Source organism: Sciurus carolinensis, chromosome 10 (assembly GCF_902686445.1).
Source record: "Sciurus carolinensis chromosome 10, mSciCar1.2, whole genome shotgun sequence".
Taxonomy (NCBI): domain Eukaryota; kingdom Metazoa; phylum Chordata; class Mammalia; order Rodentia; family Sciuridae; genus Sciurus; species Sciurus carolinensis.
The window spans coordinates 123491124-123514712 of record NC_062222.1 but is presented as its reverse complement, the minus strand read 5'-3'; the positions used below and the strand labels follow the sequence as shown (position 1 = coordinate 123514712).

At 39.1% G+C, this 23589-nt stretch overlaps 1 protein-coding gene across 1 annotated transcript in view; it reads left to right on the top strand.

The window, feature by feature from the left end:
* Positions 1–23589, top strand: part of LOC124995082 (cytosolic beta-glucosidase) — a 108544-nt gene that overhangs the window by 34347 nt on the left and 50608 nt on the right. Inside the window, exons 2-4 of the mRNA XM_047567528.1 lie at positions 5842–6069; positions 16255–17060; positions 17796–17919. Coding sequence (XP_047423484.1) covers positions 5842–6069; positions 16255–17060; positions 17796–17919 — 1158 coding nt within the window. The remainder of the gene's footprint in view (positions 1–5841; positions 6070–16254; positions 17061–17795; positions 17920–23589) is intronic.

The following is a 23589-nucleotide window of genomic DNA, read 5'->3' as shown; positions in this document are numbered from 1 at the left end:
TGCATAGTGTAAAAATGATATCCATATTCTCATTACATTTTCAGAATCCCCTCCAATATTGCCTCCCTGTGCCCAGAAGTAACCATGCAAATGAATTTTATATTTGCCAATCACCTTGCTGTTCTTTGTGGCTTTGCCACATAAGAATGTATAGCTAAACAATTTATCATTCAGTTTTACATGTTTTGGACACTGTAAAGATGGAAATACATCATGTACATATTCTACTTCTTTATCCCCCCCAATATCATATTTGGAAAATTTGCGCAGCTTGATCTATGTAGATGCAGTTCGTTCATTCTTACTCCTATAGAGTCTCTCATTGTAGGAATCATCTACAGTTGTTTATTGTCTGGATAAGAGAAATCTGGGTTGTCTCCAGTGGTTTTCTTTCTCTTCTTTATTTCACTTTGTTTTTGCAGATGAGGCTATATATGACTCCAGGTCTACATTTGTAAAAACAGAGCATGTGTTGGTACAAGAATTCTGGGTTTTGGTACACGATGTGTTTCTCAGTTTTACTAGATCTTTCCATGTTGCTCCCCACCAGCACTGTCTATGCATTCCTGCTGAGCAGCAATCTCTCCAGTGTTTCATATTGCCCAACTTTGAAATTTGTGCCAACTGTGTGGGTGTAGAATTGTATCTCATTGTGGTATGCATTTGCATTTCCCAGATTTTTAATTATCTCTTACATTTTTAAAAATGTTTGCTAAATGTTTGTTTTTCCTTCTGTGAAGGAACTGTTAACATCTTTTGTCCATTTTTTTCTGTAGTCTTTTTGGTTTTCTAATTGAAATTTCAAAATATAATTATAGATCCATCAATTTCTTGCAGTTCTATCAGTTTTTTGCTTTGTGCATTTTGAAATTCTGTTATTAAGTGCATAAATCTTTAGTATTATTATGTCCTTTTGGTCAATTACTTCCTGGAGTTATTTTGTCCTAAAATCCACATTGATATTAATATGGCTAGTCTAGTTTCTGACTACTGATAGAGAAGTTTATTTTTCTTCCTGTGTGTTTCTACTTAAATATCTTGCAGGTAATATACAATTGAGTCTTGTGTTTTTATTCAATCTGATATTCTCTGCCTTTCAACTGGGTTGTTTAGACTTGTTTATATTCAATGATATTATTGACATGGTCAAGTTTAAACCTTAACATCTTGCTATTTGTTTTTTACTTAGATCATCTGTCTTTTCTTTCTTTTCTCTTTTCTGACTATTTCAGATTATGTTTTATGCTTCTGTTACATACTCTTTGCTGACTTATTAGCTGTAATTCCTTGTTTTGTTATCTGGGTGCTTCCTTCAGGAATTTATAGTGTACATCTTTTAACCTGTCACTATCAAGTGATATTATACTACTCCATGTATAACCTAAGACTCCTAGAAACAATGTACTTCTCCTTTACCAGTCTTTATGTTAGTGTTGACGTGCAATTCATTCCTATGCAGGTTAAAACCCCTACTCCACATTCTCAGAACAAAAGCTTGTATCACTACCTGCTCATGCTGCTAAACCACACTTTCACTTTGTTTTCTGAACTACTTAATTTCCTGTCAAATTTAATGATGCACTAAAAACATATTTCCTATTTCATCCAGGATATATACTTGTTTTGAGAATGACTCAGATAATAGGGTTGACCCAGAAATGGCAACCCAGAAATGTACATCATAAAGAAAATCGTACTGTAGGATATGGGCATCATTTCAATTAGAGAAAATTCCTAATAAACAAATGAGTTCTTAATATTATTCTTTTAGCAATATTTGTGCTGAAGTACTATGAGTACTGGCAGCAATATGTTCTTATCAAAATATCAATTATAATTGTTTATTTTCAATTCAAAGCTCTGTTTCTCATTGCAGCAATGTTTAGACATGTTTTGTTTAATAAGCATATGTGGAAAACAAGCTAGTCCACATAACTGTGTTTTCCTACTTAGTAATATTTATTTCTTAAAATAGTCAAAACAGTTTTTGTCAAGTTGATGGACTGCTTTCTGACATAGATAGACTGTATTTTGCATTTCTGAGCCTCTGTACACTGAGGAGTATGGCATCAGTTGGCTCTTTATTCATTGCTCCAAATCTTTATTACAAAGAGCAGCATGATCAAGTGGAAGGACTTGGACTTCTAAGATCTGGATACAAATCTTGGCACTGTTACTACCCAACAGTGTGATCTTAGGCAAGTTACTTATCAGTGATATGGTGAAGCAGCTTGTGTTGGCTCATCAGAGGCTATTGTTCAGTTTCTGGCACTTTCATGAGCTGGTTCTTAAACACAGTCATTTAAAACAATAAACAATATATATGTATAAATAAATAATTCAAATTAAAAGTTAAGGTAAGCTGGGTGCAGTGATGTGTACCTGCAATTAGAGCTGCTTAGGAGCTTGTTTCAAATTCAAGATGAGCTGGGCAACTTGGTGAGACTCTATTTCAAAATACAAAAGTGCTGGGGATGTAGCTCAGGGGTAGCACATCCGCCCTTCCCTGGGTTCATTTCCTAGTACTGCAAAAAACCAAAACCAAAGCCTACTACTCATCTTCCTCCAACTCTGCCTTCAGTTCTAGCACGCTGGTTGCTGGAAATTGACTGTGGCCACCAATTCTACCACAAGTAGAGTTGCAAGTGCTGAAAGTCAGTATTTGTTTTATCATTGTGTTTGTGGTCTGGACCTGATCAAGAGTCAACAATTGTTACAGTTTAATGTGAGGTGTCCCCCAAAAGCTCTTGAGTGAGACAATGCAAGGAGGTTGAGGGTGAAATGATGAGATGATGAGCATTGTAACCACAGATAAGGATTAATGGGTTGGTAACTGTAGGCAGGGAGGGTGCAGTTGAAGGAAGTGGATCACTAGGGGTGTGTTTTTTAGGTTTATATTTGTCCCTGGTGAGTGGAACTCTCTGCTTTCTGATTGCCACATCCAGAGCTGCTTTCAACTGCCATACTCTTCTGCCATACTGTTGTGTCTCAAGTTGAAGCTAGACGAATGGACTCAGCTGTCTATAGACTGAGACCTCCGAAACTCTGACCACTAAACTTTTCCTTCTCTAAAATTGTTCTTGTCAGTGGCAAAAAACAGACTAAAACAACACTGCAGATTAAACTTAAAGTATTTCATATCTGTGGCTGTTGCATTGTGAGTAGCACAAAAATTGAGGAAAAATTCTTTTAGTATTTCAAAACTGTTATATGATTTAGTAAAGAAGTAGCTCATGTCACTGGTGAACAAGTCAAGGTCTGGTACATCTTTGTTATTTTCCTTTCAGTTTGCCTGTTTATTTAAGCAAAAATACTAACCAACTGTCATGTAAAAGCTGCGTGTTTATTAGTTTACAGCTGCACAATGACCACTAATGTAAAAATTAAAAAAAAAAAAACATTCTATGACAATCAATTGACTACATGGAATGTACAGCAAGGAAAATTGCATATTTTATTATTTGTAAACTGTGTCTATTCTTTGTATCAAGAAAATTGACAGTAAACCCATCTACATGTCTATGTGTGTTTTTTGAATATAGCCAGTAGTTAAATATTTACCAGCAAACCACTGCTTAAACTCTCCAAGATTAAACTCTTTCCTTTATTAAATCAATTATTCAAAACTATGAGTACCATACTTGAAAAAATTATATTTTCATATTTGTGTCTGTCTCCTTCTGGAAAGTACAATACTTTTTAACTAATCTGGACTTCTTTGTGTAGGTTTTAGTATCCTACTTCGAGATCAATGCTCCCTTTTGCTTTTGTCAGAGTGCCTCCTTTTAGAAGCTTCTCTTGTCTCCCCTTGTTTCTCACCCACAAATGCTGCTACTGAGACCACTACTACTTTCATATCCTCCCCCACCCTCCTTCTCCTCCTCCTCCTCCTCCTCCTCCTCCTCCTATTCCATGGATTGAGCCCAGAGGTACTCTACTCCTGAGCTACAGCCCCAGCCCTTTTATTTCATTTTGAGACAGAGTCTCCCTAGCTCTCCCAGTCTGGCCTTGAACTTGAGAGTCTCCTGCCTCAGCCTCCCAGGAAGCTGAGATCACTGCCTGTGCCCCCATCCCTGACTCATTCCCGTATCTTCTCATCTTCCATGTTGTGCTTTGTTGGACTGGTGACTATATCTAACCCTGTTGGAACTGTGCATAAAATATGAGTACAGAGATGCTCAGGGAGGATGTGAAAGATGTTCCTGTAATTGTTTTTGTTTACTTTGCTCTGACTGTAAACTCTTTTCTTGTATTGCAATTATGATGGGATATTTTAGGCTTATGTGAAGGGATTGTGGCTAACGTAGTGAACAGTCTCCTGTATGCCTTCTCCCTAGTTTAAGGACTGAAACACAGAAGGTTTCACTAGAGGCCACACGTACTCTTCTCTGGACCCACAGATCCATTTCAACCTGAGGACAACCACTAACCTGAATTTATCAGTCCCAGGAATGTTGGGACTTCATATATATATATGCTCAGAAAACATACAGATTATTTTATATTTCCTTAGGTATAAAAATATCAGAATAATGTATATATTCTTTGTAATAAAATTAATAGACTGTATTTCAGATCAATTTTAGGTTTACAGAGACACTGAACAGGGAGAGACCTCCTCAGACTCTACCTCACAATTGAGTGAATGTCCTTCCCTGTTTTCTGTGAAGGTAAGGGCCATGACACTGGTTGTTTGGCATTTGCCTCTTATGTAAATTTCCCAAGAACCTGAGGCACAATGTAGTTCGCCACGGCATCTCCTGTACTAGTAATAGTGCTTGATACAAGACATGTGGAATTGATGGAGGTATGAATAAATGAATTTTCAAATGCCAATATCATATCAACAGGGAAAATGAGTGACTTCCCACAGATAAGAGACTGGACCATTACAGGCTCCTCTGTCAGATAATAGGAAAATTGGGGTTGTGTTCATTAGTTTTTGTTGCTGTGACAAAATGCCTGAGAAAATCAACCTAACAGAGGAAAGACTTAGTTTGGTTCATGGTTTTAGAAATTTCAGTATGTGTTCACGTCACCCTTACTTTGGTCATGGGAGGGCAGAGGTATTCAGTCCAAGTCAGACAGGAAGCAGAAAGAGAGAGGGAGAGAAAGGGAAAGGAAGAGAGGGAGTGGGGAGAAAGGACTGGAGGGAGGGAGGGAGAGGAGAGAAGGGAGGGGAAAAGACACAGACCCCAAAGGAAATGCTCCCAAGGATTCATGCCCTTCCACAGGTTCCTCTTACTACGGTTCCACTTACTACGGTTTCCACCACCTTCCCAAATGGTCTGTTGGGCTCTGAACTCATTAGTCCACTGATGAAGTTAGAGTCCTCATGGTCCACAACTTCCCAGAGGCTCCGTCTCTGAACACCATGGCATTGGGGACCAAGTCTTCAACACACGAGCCTTTGGCAGAAACTCCAGATCCAAACCATAATGGATTCAAGTGTGGAGGGTCAGAGAAAAGGTCCCAAGACTCTGTGGTGTGCAAGGACATGGCGTGTCAGTAGTGCCCAGGAGGAATGCTCACACGGAGACCGTGTTTCGACCCTGAGTCCTACCTGTTACCAGCCCAGAGATCTTCAGATAATGAACCATGAAAGCCGGCTAGGCAGAGGTACTAATGCAGTGATTTTTTATTTGCCACTAGTCACTTCAGGGATCAAGGACAGCTAAACACATAACCCACTCACGCGTGTTATTTCAAAGGCGTATTTTAAAGTTATAAATATGGCACGTTGAGTTAATGAGGTATGTTCTTTTGGTGACAAATATTTACATTCCACATATGCCTCTCGATGTCAAGGGTGTAACTGTTGCATTTTCTTCTTTTTCTCAGGAGGCTGGGATGCAGATGGAAGAGGCCTTTGTGTCTGGGACACATTCACCCATCAGGGAGGAGAGAGAGTTTTCAAGAACCAGACTGGCGATGTAGCTTGTGGCAGCTACACTCTGTGGGAGGAAGATCTGAAATGTATCAAACAGCTTGGATTGACTCATTACCGCTTCTCTCTTTCCTGGTCACGTCTGTTACCTGATGGGACGACAGGTTTCATCAACCAGAAAGGCAAGTGTTTCTTAAAAATAGAAGGTTGCAGCTTTAATTCAAGGTTATTGCTGCAGTCTGGCATAATTAATCCAGTATGCTATTCTGCAGTGTAGCTTTGAAATTGCAAGTTTTCAGAGTGATTATAGGCTAAATTTTTTGAAATGGTTTTGCATCAGCTTTCTCAGTAATATTTTGGTTTTCCTTCTCTGTTGAGATCTTTCTTGGGGGAGGGAGGTTGAAATAAGTGTTTTACTTATGTAAGATGCTATCTGAGTGTTAACCTGAAGGTGAATTTTGAAAAGTTGTTGTATTAAACTATTTTCAGTTATGTAGCTCTGTGAGAAGTTATGAGAAGCCCTGAAGAATCTAAGATGATTCTGAGCATTTTAATTGAAGCTGAATTAGTGGGAACTAATTAAATAGCACAGGGGTTTAGCACCAAGGGCCCTAGAGTCCACTTACATGTTATGAAGCACCAGTTACCTCACTTACTATGTGTACAAGTATCTTTTGGGCACCCCTCAGTGCCTCAGTTTCCCCAAGAGTAGAAAGGAACATCTTTTGTACTTCAGAGAGTTGTTGGAAGATTAAATGAAATAATAGATTACAAAGTGCTTGACACATATAAACATTCAATAAATGTTAGCTTTTATTCCTATTATGCTTTGTAATTAAGAGGATCATTCACTGCCTAGTGAACGACTATTATTTATTAGGCATTTCTACACTCATTTTTCTCTAATCCTCACAATCAATAAGAAAGGTATAATGATAATATCTAACAGAGATGTGTGGCCTATTCACATATTTGGGAAGTGGTAGGTTTGAAGTTTAAACCTAAGGTCTGGCTAGCCCTTTCCACCTAACAGGACTGGAAAATAATGACCCGAGGGCCAAATCTGGTTTGCCACCTGTTTTCCTAAATAAAGTTTTATTGGAACAGGGCCATGCCCATTCATTACATATCGTCTATGGTTGCTTTCTCACTATGATGGTAGGATTGAGTAGTTGGGGCAGAGACCATATGGCCCACAAAGCCTAAAGTATTTACTCTCTGTTCCTTCATAGGAAAAGTTTGCCAACCCCTGCATTACAACATATGGCTTCTTAATAATGATACTTTATTACTACTTCCTCCTGGAAAAGATTTCACACTACTCACAGTCTGGGTCTGGGTGAGCAAGTGAGGGGCCTTGAGTGAAAATTTAAGGAGAGTCTCTGAATGCAAGGTAGGCAGGTGGATGACCCAGCGTGAGGGCACCTTGCCGCCCCACACTTTCCACACCCGAGCCTTCACTGATACCCAAGGATCCTTTATGAGCTAGTTGTGAGATCCCTATATACAACGACCCCAGAGGATGATTCCTCCGTGGTCGTGAGCACCTTCAGTGCTCATTTCATGTAAGTTGGGGTGATCTCCTCGGGACATGGAACCAACCACAGCTTGTGGGCCCACATGGAGCTCTGACCTTTGTGTGGCCTCCCCCACATAGGGACAGTGCAAGGTAAGCAGGCCCATGGCTTGGTTCTGAAGATATTGGCCCCTGACTGATTGCAGCTGGGTGAATGTGTACTTTCCTGACATCAGTGGTTCCTTTTAATTTTGACTTTGAACAGGTGGTAATTTGTTGTTTAGTGTAAAAGTGAACTCATAATTTTCTGCCTTCCTAATTCAACATCTCTATACCTTCCCTTCTCTTCAGTACCACTATACCTCAAGGTCTAAAAGATAAAAAGTAATCTTTGAATCCTTTCATTTCTTTGCTTCCAACATCTAATTGGAGGCCACATAAGGTCCATTCTCCTTGTGCCTGTTTATCCTCTCCCCTCCTAACTACCCCCACTGCCCTGGCTTAGGTATTTATCATTCTGACCAAGGGCTTTTTGTTGTACCCTGATGGGTCTACTTTCCCTCTCTTTGTTCTTTAATTCTTCCTATAAAATACCACTACTGCCATTTTCCTAAAGCTTGGCCTAAGTCATATTAGTCTGGATGATTTCTTGCTGGAAAAAAGCAAAATAAAAATTATTCAGTCATCTCATGCCTCAATATCCAGTCTCAACTCCTTCCTATATCATTGCAAGTTCTATTGGACTTAGTCTTCACTGACTTCCAAAGCTCTGCAGGCTGCAGTTTCTGTTTGCCTGGGTCCCATGTGATTCCTCCACATAATCTCCCTAGCACATAGCCACATCCTTATTAAAAATACTTTGCATTTTTCTGTTTTCTGCTTTCGTAGAGTTTGCTGACACTCTTCCTTCTGCCTGGAATGGCCTTTCCCTGACCCCTAACTGCACCTGCTGATAGACTAGCCTACTGCTTAGGTCTAGAAGCCTAGCACAAATGCTTCATCTTTAAAGTCTTCCTCTGTTCCAAGCCAGAGGAAATACACACACACACACACACACACACACACACACACAATTTTTTTTTTTCTATTTTCATAGCACTTTGCAAAGCTGTTAAGGTATTTCTCACACTCTTCATTGTTACTATTTTTATATCTACTGTATGGTTTTCAGTATCTTGAGTTTATTTCCATTCATTCAAAGTGCCTGCTGTGCATCAGGGACTGTGCTAAGTGTTCACGATGCAGATCTAAGGGACTCCCTTGAGTTGCTTACAGTGTATGGGGCAGATATTGTAACCACGTCCAGTGCCTTTTGAGGAGGAATTCCATAAACGCTTACTGAATTTAGTTGAATAAGGTCAATAGCAACCATAAAAAATCACAACTGAGGATGGTAATTTTTGCTTTTTATGGAATGTGTAGGATGTACAACTCACTGTGCCAAACATTGCACTTAACATTGGTCAATTTAATGCTCATAAGAGCCCTGTGAGTAAAGGGACTCTCAAAAGAGAAGGAAAAATGGCAACATGGGCATAGGCTGGGTGTAAAACTTCCAAGATGACACATTTAGTTAGGACCAAGATCAGCCTAGGTCTGTCTAACATCAAAACTCAGCATCCAGCTTAGAGCTCATTTCTAGCCTCATCAAAACACGTGAATTCTTGATGCTCTATTTCCCTCTTGGTAAAATGAAATGGAGGCTCCATGTCACTAAGGCTCTTTCCACTGATTCTAGGAGTCTGTTTTCCTGAGCCTCCATTTGGGTGGCAAACAACAAAATACTACCTCCACTTACTACTACTAGTAGTACTACTACTAATCACAATCCCCTTTGATATGTTACATAGGTCCACAATCCCTTATCTGAAATTCTAAAATCCGAAAGGTTCCAAGGATATTTCTAAAACTAAATTAGTACCACCAGCTGACCTAAAAATGGATGTCCAATTTTTTTTTCATAATCTTGGTTTTATTCTATTTCACAAGAATATTTATATATTTTGTTGCAAAAATATTAGGGAATATTGACTCTGTCCCACTGGAGCTGCTAATTCAATATGATCTATGCTTTGTGTTTCTTTTTTAAAACTGAAAATTCTGAACACCTTTTTTCCCCAAATTTTTAGATAAAGGGTTATAGACTTCTACCAATATGTCAGCATGGCAAGCTTTCTAGAGCCAAGTTAAGATGTAGAGAAGTCCATGGGGACACACTGTAGGTCACCAACCTAAGAGCAGGGAAGCAGAAAAACTGGAGCAAGAAGGTGGCGGAGGAGTGGCTCTGGACTCTTTGGAGTCACCGGAACAACACAGGAAATCACTCATGCCAAGCTCATGTGGCCCTCTGGTGCCTGCAGCACCGAGCTTTCTGTGTTTGGCCTTAGCTTTTGTAAAGCCACAGCTGATTAATATTACAGACTTTTCCCTGAACAAGAGGGCACTGGCTATGCTTCCAGGAGGCAGAATTTCAATAAGCAGTTGCTCATTCTTGTGCAGTGATCTGTTGAAGCGATTGGAACTGTTTTAACTCAGGAAGGCCATCATTTGTTTTTTTCCATTTAAACATTTTCTCAAAAAGCGTGGAAAGAATTAGAAAATCCCGTCCCTGTCCTTTGCAAGGAATCCCCACCCCCTTTTTTGTGTGTGTGTGTTTGACTACCCACTTTAAAGCTTGATTATGGGACATTTGGAGCCTTGTAAAATTCTATGTCCCCAAACTGGAAAAATATTTTACAAAGTGGAATTGTTACCTAGTCTTTCTCTTTCAAATGTTGAGTTTTCAAGGCTTAACAAGAAGAGATTGAGCGGCAACTGAAATCACATATTTCTGTATTTCTCAACTGTTCAAGTATATTTTCATATCTGCCACAAAAGTAAGTTTCAGGTGATTAGTAGGAGACCCAACTATTGTAAAGGAAAAAAAAAAAAAAAAAAAAAAAAAGGAATGTTTATGTGGAATTTCTTGTTCACTAGCACTTGTCAAGAATGCTTTAAATAAATTAACTAAACAACCATCAACCTCATATTCTATGTTGAGCGTTACATTAGGTTGAATAATAATCCCGCCAAACATGTCTTTGTCTTGAATATTAGGAACTGAGAATATATCAGCTTACCTGATAAAAGGGGGACTATACAGGTTAAGTTAAGGATCTCAGGATGAGATGGCCCTGGATCATCTGTGTAGTCCAGTGTGACCACAGCAGCCCCTTATAAGAGGAAGGTAAGAGGATTAGAGCCAGAGAGGGGAGATAGGAGAACTGAAGCAGAGGACTGAGAGAAGAGGTGAGGATGAAAATGGAAGAAGAGGTCACAGGAGAGAGCATGCTGGAGATCTCCCCAACCTGGAAAAGGCAAGGAAGTGGATTCTACTCTATAGCCTCCAGAAGGAGCCGCGGCATCATGATTTCAACCCATTGGAGAACTCCTTGGAATTCTCACCCTCAGAGCTGTAAAATGATAAATTTGTGGATTTCTGCCGCTAAGTTTGTGGTAATTTGTTACAGCAGCAATAGCTAACCCATACAGGCAGTGTGGCAAAAGAACCTAGGACAATTAAATAAATTAATTGATATGAATCATGGAAGAGGTGTGAATCAAAGTGAACTATGTATGGTATATTGACATGTTAGGTGCATGATCAAAATGAATTCTTGTTACGGTATTTATAAATTTTTTTTTTCTTTTGAAATTTGGAAGCATCATCTTTGCATGCTCTAGTCATCTCCTCTGCTAAGGTATTTACCCCTTTCTTTGCACTCTGTAATTCTGCTCCACTCCCAGACACTGCTGAGAGGACAAAGGAAAGCCTTCATCCCCTGTGATATACAACTCCTGAGACCTTGTGGGAAACGATGAGTTTGCCCAGCAATGTTCCCTCTCCAGGGTGTTTGCAACACAGACACTGAGGGTCAGAGTTGGTTGGCGGAGGGCACAAGGGCTCTGAGGGAACTTTGGCAGATGGTGTGGCCATTTTGAGACCATAGAAAATTGGGCACATAAAGTATTGGTTCTGAAATAAGGAGGTGAATGGAGCAGAGGCACTGAGAGGCTGCAGTGGGAGAGACCGTCCCCCCCACTGGACAAGACAAAGACTTTCTCAGCTTCCAACTTCAATTCCCTTGAGTCCAGCTGTCATTATTAATTTCTTTCTTCTTTTTTTTCCATCATTGGGTGTCTGATAACTCCCTGTCATTGCAGATAATACCCACCATACCTTGCACCTACCACCCAACTGCCCTCAATACGACCTTGACATTTGAGTTAGTCTGGGCTTGCTTATTTTTCCTATATTTAGAGAATTTTAATTCAAATATACTTTATGTTTTCAAAGATCAAACAAGCAGAAATGTGCTTAATAAAATAGATGCTTAATAAAATAGATTACCAACCCTGTCCTAAATATCCAGAAGCAGAACAGGACCCAAATGATCTCCAAAAGTTTCAAGATCCGTAGATTGGTAACTGATGATCATTGCAAAATTTATGTGTATTCAGAGAATTAAATAGCACTGCATGGTACCTGTTTGAAAGACATAAAGCTGAATGTCCATTGGCCATTTGGTCTCATTCACTACTACAGTCCTGAGGTGGTTCTGTGAATATTCCTCTATCACAGATGAGGAAACTTAGGTGTAGGGGGCCAAGTGATTTGTCCTAGTCCTTTGACTGAATTGTATGAGTGTGGGGCTCTGTGGTTTAAAATCCCACTCTATTTTACCTCATAGAAAAGTTTCACGATAGCATTGAATAAACTATACTAACCAGACATAAAGTGCTCAGACCTGGGGCACTTTATGCAATTAATATTAATTATGCAATGCTCTGTTACTTAAAATATTGATTTATTTTCAACACAACTCATGATTTTCGTGTTGTTTGAATTACACTGGTGGACCATCATTAATGATTCCTCCAAAAGAAAAAATATAAAAGACCTGGTATTGTAATCAGTTCTGTGATAGGTGAATGTTAAACCTAGTGAAACAGTCACACTTTTCTGACTCTGGAACATTAGTAAACATGAAAAGTGTGGTATTGCAATGGAGACACCTCTGTCTTTGTAGTGAGACAAATTGGGATTAAGTATTGGTTGTTCCATTTGCCAACACTGAGACTCTCTGAATATCACTGTTCTGATATACTTGACAGGGATAAAAGTGTCCATCTCTTTGGCTTAGTGCTAGGATAAAGCAAAAGCATGACACCTGGTATCTAGAGTATGAATTCAGTAAGGGAAAGTTAATATTATTTTTATGTTCAAAGCCATTGAAAAGAATTGACTAGAAAAACTCATGTTAACAATACCAAGATAATCCCATCATATCCCCTTTTGAGAGACCCATTTACAAATGAGGAAATGTGGGCTCTCAGGGCACAGGGATGGGTTCCTGAAATGCTCTTTCATTAAGAAAGAAAGGAAAATTTGGCGAGTATATTAGTTTTCTATTGCTACCGCACCAAATGACCATAAGCTTAGCTGCTTAAATATGTTACCTTAGAGTCCTGTGGGTCAGGTGTCTGACACGTGTCTCTCCAAGGCTGAAATCCAGGAGGGCTGCATTTATTTCTGAAGCCTATGTGGGAGAGCCTGGGTCTTGGTTGGGAGAATGCTGCTCCTGTGGTTGTAGGCTTAAGGTTCTCATTTCCCTGACGACTCTCACCTGAGGACCATTTCAGCTTCTAGAGGCCCCCTGCATTACTTGACGTGGTGGTCGCCTTCTTTCATCTTCTAAGCCAGCAATAGCAGATTGAGTCCCTCTCAAGCTGCCATCCTCTCTTCTCTTATTGGTGCACGTCTTTGACTTACTTCTTCTATTCCTAGGACTCATGTGGTTATATTGGGTCATCTGAACAGGCTAGAGACATCTTTCCATCTCAAAGTTCCTACCTTAATCACATCTGCAAAATCTCTTTTTGCTATGTAAGATAATATATTCATTCACTCCATGGTTTAGGGTACAGTCGTCTTTGGGAGGCAAAGGAATTATTCTGCTTACCAAGTGAGAAATAGTATATTAAGGCATCTCCCAAATATGCAATTGTTCTACATGATTCACACTGTCTTTCGGTTTGTGAAATAAATGAGGTATTGTTAAATATATCACTTAGGCAGAGGACCAACACATGATTGTGTATAATGTGGCTTCTGGTGGTCTTGATAACCTTCCCCTCTTCTTACTCCTCTTCTGGTGATCTGTACATTCACCTTATACTGAACTTACAGCCTGAAAGGGTCATACCCTTCTAAGAGAATTACAAATGATGACCAGACAATATAACTATAATTCTATATGAAAATAAAACTGTGACCTACATAAGAAACATCAGAAGCCAAATCACATCTCTGCAGCCCTCAGTCCAGAATAGTCAGGAATTGGTCAACTGCTTGTTTGTTCCACCTGCTTTCAACTCAGTCCCAATCAGAGAAAGCCAAATATGCTCCCCAAACCAACCATGTGGGATCACCACTATTTATCCTTCCTCCTGCTTCCTTACGCCAGCAACCTCCAGACTATACATGAAGATGTCTCCTTTAAAGAACAAACAAACAAACAAACAAACAAACTCTATAGAGTTTTTCTTCCTTTCTTAACCACTGAGCCACATCTGCAGTTAAAATTTCAAGAAGAGACAGGATCTCACTGAGTTACTTAGTGCCTTGCTAAGTTGCTGAGGCTGGTTTTGAACTCACAATCCTCCTGCCACAGCCCCCCAGCTGCTGGAATTGCAGGCATGTGCCACCATATCTGGCTGCTTTTCCTCTTTTCTGATGGCCTTTGAGTTGTAGGCCTTATGCCGATTGCCCATGATGGTTGCTGACTCCCCAGCTATAGAACACTGAATAGCCTATTTTTCTCATCTGGGTGCTCTTTATTTCTACATCTCCTTTGGTCTTTGGCACATTCCTTCCCCATTTTCCTCTTCCTGGATCACTTGTGTGGGTGATTTATATTCACCTTTTTAGTATCAGCTTAGTTGTCCCTAATAACAATAACAATAAAAATCATTTCTAGAATAATAGCTAAGCTGTACTAAGTCCTTACCAGATGCTAAGAGCTGTTCTAAGCATGTTCAATTTATCCATTCATGCCACTCTCATCATAATTCATTGAAATAGGTTTCTATTATTAACTACACTTCACAGAGGGGTAAGATAATTCAGAGAGATCAAGTAACTTGCCCAAGGTCACAGAGCTCGTAGGTGAAGGATTCAGGGTAGGATTTAGGTAACCTGTTGTTCACTCTAGAAGTCATTATTTATGATATTTTCAGAATGTTTCCAAATGCCCCAAGTGTAGGATGAGTACCCTTTACCACATTTTAAATTAGGACTCTCTCTATATATAATTTTTGGTACTAGAGATTGAATACAGAGGTGCTTAACCACTGAGCCACATCCCCAGAACCCCCTTTTTAAATATTTTATTTAGAGACAGAGTCTCACTGAGTTTCTAAGTGCTTCACTAAGTTGCTGAGACTGGCTTTGAACTCATAATCCTCCTGTCTCAGCCTCCCAAGCCACTGGGATTACAGGTGTGCGCCACCACTTCCGGCAGGACTCTATAGTTTATCTTTACTAGTAGTACCATGTTGTACTGGTTTATAAGTTTATCTCTAGCCCCTCCTGATAAGCTTCCTGAGGAAGAGGATGGGTTTTACCTTGCTCATGTTTATATGTCCAGTATGTAATAATTTCTCCATCAAATTACATTTAAACATTTAACAAATGAATAATTGGATGCATGAAGCAATTCCTAAATCTGAATTACTATTTTTTTTTTTTAATTCGAGGATACTAAGTTAAGGAGAAAAAAAGGAGGGGACCTGTCCTTTAGGCAAACTTTTAACATACACAATTCTGCATGTGATTTTATATCTCTGTTCAATCACCAACCTCTTCAAACAGGACAACTGCTCTTCTAAGATTCATTTTCTCCACACTTTTACACACAAAACCTCGTTGCAGTGCTCACATCTGTGTTGGAAATCTCTTCCCAGGTGAGGGTCCTCATCAATCATCAGGTTGGACACTATCTTCCTGACTATGGGTCCCAAGGCAGAGTCTCTTCAACTTAATAACACTCTTCTGAACTCAGCAACAGTCCTCAAAGCTTTCCCCAGCCCATGCTGAGACCCAGGGCTCGCTATGTATTCCCAAGTCCCCTGTCAGAATTTTTGAGCAAATCCCAGCCAGGTTCTCACAATGTCCCAAGCCTCTGACTCTCTGTGGTTGGAAGTCCATTCTGGGGAAGGATGCTGAGCTTGTTCATGCTCAGTGGGTTTCCTTTCCTAGACTTGTGAAGCTAATAGGTTTGTAAAAGCATTCAGACAGTCATCTGAATTAATTCTTTTACTTTATATCCAATACCGCCAAAATTAATTCATTCACTCATTCATTCACCCCACAGATCTTTATTGTTTACTAAATTTCTGATACTATTCCAGGACTTGGGAATCCAGAACTGAATTAGAAAGTCAAGACCCTTGCTTTCCTGGGGCTTGTATTCTAGTGGGTTTAATAGGTAAAGATTGGATACAAAGAACCAAATCAAATAATTTCAGCAAGTGTGAAAATAGCACAATCTTAGGTGACAGTGACTTGCCCAAATGTATCCAGTTTCAAAACAAGTATCTTCCCATGATGTCACCCCATCACGCTCCCACTCCCTGATCAGCCAGTCTTTTCTGGAATTCCACATTTCCTTCCAGCCTCTCCTTGATTATATTGGGGGAAGTAATAAACCTTATTGAATAAGAGATCCTCTTGACCCTTTCTCATTTAAAATTTATGGTCAACATACTAAAAATAACTTTTTGTATATTCTTTTTTCTCTCTCTCTCTTAGGAATTGACTATTACAACAAGATCATTGACGATTTGTTGACAAATGGGATCACACCCATTGTGACCATCTACCACTTCGATTTGCCTCAGGCTTTAGAAGACCAAGGAGGTTGGCTGTCGGAGGCAATCATTGAAGACTTTGATAGATACGCTCGGTTTTGCTTCAGTACTTTTGGGGATCGAGTCAAGCAGTGGATCACCATAAATGAGCCTAACATTCTTGCTGTGCTGGCATATGAAGTGGGCAGGTTTGCTCCTGGTATACCTCACCTTGGGACTGGAGGATATCGGGCAGCTCATAATTTGATTAAGGCTCATGCCAGAGCCTGGCACAGCTATGATTCCTTATTCCGAAAAGAGCAAAAGGGTATGGTGTCCCTATCATTGTTTCTTGTCTGGTTGGAACCAGGAAATCCCAACTCAGTGCCTGACCAGGAAGCTGTTAAAAAAGCATCTGCTTTTGCATTGGATTTCTTTGCTAAACCTATATTCATTGATGGTGATTATCCTGAGCTTGTCAAGTCCCAGATTGCATCCATGAGTAAAAAGCAAGGGTATCCATCATCACGGCTTCCAGAATTTACCGAAGAAGAGAAGAAAATGATCAAAGGCACTGCTGATTTCTTTGCTGTGCAATACTATACGACTCGCTTCATTAAGAACCAGGAGAATAAGAAAGGAGGACTAGGAGAACTAGGCTTTTGGCAGGATATGGAGGTTGATTATTTTCCAGATCCATCTTGGAAAGGTGTTGAATGGGTCTATGTGGTGCCATGGGGAATACGTAAATTACTGAAATATATTAAGGTAAAAGCATGATTTGTTTGTGTCTATGTATACCCAAATAATGTGAAGGTGGCAATCAGGCATATATATGAGTGCATATGGAACCTAAAAAAGGGTGATTTTAGATACGATCAGGTCCATTTGTTGTCTGGGAAGAACAGATTAGGGTGTGAGTTGATGAGGGTTAAGTAGCCAGAAATGGGGTTTCAAACCTGTAGCCAAACTTAAAATTTGTTGTTAAAGTCGGTGATGGCTATAGCAGCAGCTTGGACATATTTTTCCAGCTGGCGTCACAACAGTGATTGTTAAAGGGCATTTTAAGGAAAGGTATGGCTCAATCTTTCTTGAGTCTCCATTATGCTGGCTGACATCCAGGTGGCTGAAATTAAAATTTCAAGTTACCAGTTTTTAGGACCCCTCCTGTGGGGAATAGGGAATGTGGCTGCCAGCAGGACTAAGGGGTTAAGGTGCAGTGACAATCAGCAGATGCTGATGGGAAGAAAGATATTTCTGTCTTCTCATTATAATAAGAGTCATTTGACTGTCTTCATGGACATTTGCACAGTTTTGCTTTTCCATTGTTAGTCATAAAAGGTCAGCGTGTGGAAAATTAAGTTAATAGGGTCAGTGCAATTTGATGAAAACTAGTTTTGGGGTTGTAGCTTCAAGAAGATTGAGGGTAATGCACCTGATTTTATGAGCTTTTTTTTTTTTTAAACATCTGTTTGGAATAAAACTTCTGCTCTCTTGTTCTAGGATACGTATAATAACCCTGTAATTTACATCACTGAGAATGGGTTTCCCCAGCGTGACCCACCATCTCTTGATGACACTCAGCGCTGGGAGTATTTCAGACAGACATTTCAGGAACTGTTCAAAGGTACCATTTGAAATGATGAAAGATCAATTGTGCAAACTTAATATAATTTTCCCATGTACTTATTTGCATTCCACAAAGACCAATGATTTTAAAAGCTGAAATTCATGTAAATCAGTGTAAAGCCATGTAATTAGGAGAGGGGAGAAAAAGTATTTAGGAAAGAGGAAGGTGAGGATTTTGGCCTTCCTTCAACCTCTTGAAATTGAATCAAGTAAAAAGTAACTGTCTTCCGCATTTTGTGGCTCCCGGGTGAGGGTGGTAAGAATAAAAGGAGTGTTTGCTGTTGGGAAAGAACATTAGTTATTACAAAAAGATTAGCACTGCTCGATGACAACACACTTTTTTTTGCATATTTTAATATTCTCTGACTACCAAGAAATGAATGGACAAGAATTTTTAAGGACCCAAATTCAGTGTTTATGCAACAAACTTCAAAATGGCACAAGTCCTCCCTCCATGTATGTACCTTAACTTGTAACCAAGAACCCCAAAGAAATTTCTCATCCTAGCACTTTTCTCCTAGAGAATATGTGAATTGTGTTCAGGGTGATATTATTATTCTGGAAACTCTGTTCTTCCATGTAATTCTTTTCATATATGCAAATAAATCGAAAGGAATCCTATTTAGTAGGTAACACAGTTCTAAACCAGGCAGCCTCCCAGTTCCCTCCTTTACCTGCCTCTGGGAATATTATTGCTCAGAACAGTGTTGCTTCATAAATTTTGTTCCTTCTCAATCATATCATAGCAGCAAGATCACATGCAAAATGAGAATTATGATTTCCATTTTTTTTAAACATGGTAGCCATACTCATTTTTTATCATTTTATTTGAAAGGTCCAGGAATTATTATTCCTTCCAAGAATTTTCAATATTATACTGAAAAGAGTCCAAAGAAATTCTGGAAACTAATGGAAAGTGGTCTTTTTCTAAAATATGCTGACTAGATCTCTCATCTAGGCCTTGAGTTTATTGACAGAGGCAATTGAATTCCTACAATTTGGCCCAAGCAAAACAATTCTTTTGTAAATACACAAAATAGATTCTTACTTTGGGTGATCTTCCTCTTTTGATTAAGAGACAGAAATCTCTAGTTCTCTGAGATTCCTCCCAACTTTTCCCTGTAAATGGACCCTATTCATAGTTAACCCATTGAAGCTTTTGGATTTCATCAAGAAGGACAGGTAGGCTTTCAGGCAGATTTACAGATGAATATAGGGAGCATGCACGGTTGTCTAAGATTGCTTGTGTTATATTTGGAAAAGGAAAGAAAAATAAAAATTGTCCCTTTTTATTTCTAGCTTGGTGCTCTCTGTTTAGTGCTAATTATTTAAGGACATTTCATAGATTTTTAAAATAGTTTTAAGTATCTCTAATGCTAAAAACTCAGTGGTGGACCCCCAAACTAAGATGATTTAAAGGTAAAAAAAATATCAGAAGAGTGGAAATTGTGAGATTTGGATTTCAAAGGGGCAGAAGAAAGAAGAGAGCTGATCAACAAAATCTTGTTTCAACATATACATATCAAACCACATTGAGTCTTTAAATTATTTAATGGAACAAATACAGAGGGTCCCTTAGTTACAGTGGTTCAACTTATGATTTTTCAACTTCATGAAGGTGTGAAGTAGGTTTGCATGTAGTAGAAATTAAACCTTGAAATTTGAACTTTGATCTTTCTCTGGACTGGTTTCATACTATATTAGAAAACATGAAATAATTCTCCTGTGGTGCTGGACAGAAAAGAGAGCCATAGCTTCCAGTCAGATCTGCAACTACAAGGGCGAACATTCTAGACCACAGTGTACCATGTTTCTATGCTAGGATGTTCAGTTGTGTTGGGTGTATTAAATGCAGATTTGAAATAATGATGGGTTAATTAGGACAAAGTCATTATAAGTTAAGGAGCAACTATATCATGCATTTAAAACATCGTTTTCTTACCATTTATGTTTTCTTTGAATTGTAACAATAGATGATATTCATTGTGATACATAATACCATTTTTGCTTTGATTATAATATATATATATATATATATATGTATATATATGGCCTTTTAAGATGTGCAGAAATCTACAAATTGACAAAAACCTGTCTAAAAATAAGTGTATCTGTCTCTTGGTATACTGGCAGATATTTTTCATTGATTTTTGTAGTTAGCAACCAGTGAATCCTTTTGTGATAAAATGCTTAGTTAATAATAAAAAAAAATCCCTTCTTTTCTGTGAACCATCGGTCTCCTCCTATCCACATGATTACCACAGCCACAGCTTGGCAAGTGGGATAAAAATCTGTTCCCCTCAACAGATAATTGACTGGTCTAGTTGTAGGCACATGACATGGTCTGAGCCAATCTCTGTTCTTGCCTTGGACTTAGAACTTGAACCAGTTACTTTGAATGTTTCTTAGGGGTGAGGGTGTGTGCAATGTTGTGAACCAGTGGTGGCTTTACTTTGCCATATGTTTCCAAGCAGTGAGAAGGGGAGATACTTAGGCATTACAGAAGTGGAGACAAGAAAGAGGGACAATTCTCTAATTGCTCTTGAGCCTCTGATTCCAGTTTTTCTTGAAATCCAGCAGCAGGCATATTCTTGATAGACGATATTTTTTTACTTACAATGGAAGGTTTACTCTTCTCTCTCATCTTAACCTTATTCTGAGTTTTAATTAATACCACCATCTCACGTCGTTCTCTAAACAGTGAGATGTGGTCATTACACTTTATAAAAGAAACTAAGAGGCTAAGACATTTGCTCAAATCATAGAATTACTAAGCAATATTTACTGGAATAAGAGCTGGTACATTATTAATATTATTGATTATTTTGGAATCAGATATGATGTGTAAGTTCAGGGCTTTCTGAGTCAAAGTGCCTTTTTGTCTCTGCATAGAACTTCTTCCTTACATTTGGCACTCTGAGCTTGCACATATTCTTTAAAATTAGTTCTGCTGTCTCTAAAAGGGACAGCAGGGTCTATGACCTTGGACAAAGCTCAGACACCCCATATCATACCTCTTATCAGAAGAGCTGAGCTGAATTTACTGCTCCATTTTCTGAGACTCTTTTGAGGTTGCACTGATGATACTAGTTGGCATGAACTTTCCTAGTAGGAAACATCCTATGAGCAATTAAAAATAATAACAGATCAAGGAATCCATTAGTGGGAAGCACTGCAGGTGGAGCCCACCAGAACCAGGTGTCAGATAGATGATGTTTTTGTGACTTCCACAAGCAAGGCCCCCTTGCAATATCACACTCATGAACGGACACCTAATGACACTATAGCTGGATCAATTATTCCCTTGGAGGGCTCACTGGTCTCTTGAGGTCAAATTCCATAGCAATTAGTCAAGCAGTAAAAAAGTAAGTTAATGTTTCTTTTTCCTTTTGGGAAAGGACAAAAAAATTAGAGAGAGAGAAAGAGAGAGAGTGTCTTTTTATCATTGTGTTGTTTAATTATCTTTAAATAGGTTGTATTTTATGATTGTAGATACCGAGAAGAGTAAAGCAACACCAAAAACTTAAAATAGCATATAACTAGGCTTGCAGGCTAGTTCTGAAAATTTTTCAATGAGAGGCCTTTGGTAAGTTGCCTGACCTATCTAACCCTCTGTTTATGTATAAATATGGGAATAAATCTTCTCCCTTGGCAGAATTATTATAAAGATTGCATTTAATGAATGAGTTATATATAACCCACAAGCTATTAACTTATATCTAGTAGTTCCTTAACCAATGCTAATTATTATTATTATTGTTATAAAATGTGCACAGTTAAAAATGTTCCCATCATCTCTAAGTCAATTTCCTTGTTATTTAAAAAAAAAAATGCCATTCAAAGACTTGTTCTTCTATCCTTTCCTCCCCCTTCAAAGCTGTGGCAGAATGTTTCCTCTTAGCTGCATGTTTTTCCACCATTTTCTTGAGAATCTTCCGGATGTGTGTTTTAAAACTGACCTTTTGGCCATTTCCAGGCTGAATGGTGTGGAGAAGAAGCAACAACTCCATTATTTCCATCTGAGAGGTTTTCAGATGAGGTGAACAAGCAAATCACCGACAGCAGAAAGAGCTGCCATTCACCTGGGAATTGCTCTGCCACATGAATTTTTGTATGTCTGGGATTCATTGATCCTCAAATAGTTAAGTTTTCTCACATTGTGTGAATCTTTATGATATTCATAAAATTAACAGCAGTGCTCAGACTCCAGGGCAGGGGCAGTGAGTTCACATGTAAACACACACAAATGGATGGATCTCTCATCTCAGTGTTGTGGAGGTCAGGAAGTGAGGTACAACAGGGAAGTTACTCCTGAAGGGCAAGACTCTACTTACCACATAAATCTATCTGGAAAGGGGGTCCAGCTGGTGTCCAGCTTGTTCCTCCTCCATGTCCAGCACGTCTGCCTTGGGCTTGATTTCCGATCTTTCCTCAACCTGGAATTCCATGATCTTTCCTTTTCCTTGCCCCAATTCTGTCATTTGGAGCAGATGAATGTGCCAGGCAAGACATGGTTTTGGGATCTGGTCCTGACAGTTATGGTCTCAATGACTTTGGGGAAAATCTTAAGCAGACAAACTTCAGTCACCTAATTTTCTAAAACGGGGTTAATATAAACATCTGTCTTCTGATGGGTGGTAAAAACATGAACGAGATAATGTTTAGAACACCTAAAGAGGCTCTGGCACATTACTAAGGATTCTGTAAATGATGGTTAATTTTTCTGGGGGCCCCATGAATCCTCTAAGGACTGGAGCTGTGTTTTTCATAATTAGATCTTTAGCCCCGAGCACTGAGCCTGTTATATAGTAGTGTTCTACACATGTTTGCTGAATTTGGTTGTCTGTCAGGGAAGGGTTAGACCATAGGTAATGAGAAATAAATGATTAAATGAGTGGGAACTATATTTTCTTTTCCTAAAGAAATATACCCCACACAGGAAAAAAAAAAAATATGCAGCCTTCTGGAAAGTTTCTGAGCCAGCCCAACTTTCTAGTCGGATCCATGCCTGAGTTAGCACAGCGGTGGATGATTGCAGAGAAGGTTTGTTAATGACCAGCTTTAGGCTTTTAATGACAAAACCCCTCAGCAAGATGTCATCGAAGTTATTGAAGACTTCACTGAAAGTGTTGAAGCTGATACATTGTAACAAGAAGGTTATAAATCTTGCAGCTTGGATATACCACCAAGACAAGATGCTGAGCACAGAATCACCCTGCTGGTGTCTGTCAGCATTATCCCTCCCCCTCTCTCTTCCCCTTCCCATGGAGAGCCCGTAAAGGAGAAATACATCCATTTCCCAAAGTAGTGCAGACCTGGCAGCCACCTGCCTATGCCAATTTCAGATCACAGAGGCCCATTTAACTGGACAAAATGTGTTAAGCACCTGTGTTTTTCTAAATGTGCATAAAAACCTTAAGAATTAAGGTTAAGATCTCAGAAGTTAATACACTGACCTTTTAGAAACACTAAGCAATTAAAAATGCATTGTAATCTCAGAATAGAGACCCAAATACCTGAATGTAGATTCCCACACTGTTTTATTGCTTCTCAAAGGAGAATTTTGTCACCTTGGCTCCTACAAAGCAGTTCATCTCACAGCTCTAGAGGGTTCATATAAAATATCCTTGTGTGGTGTTGGGTATATGTTGGGTGGGATGTTGGATTG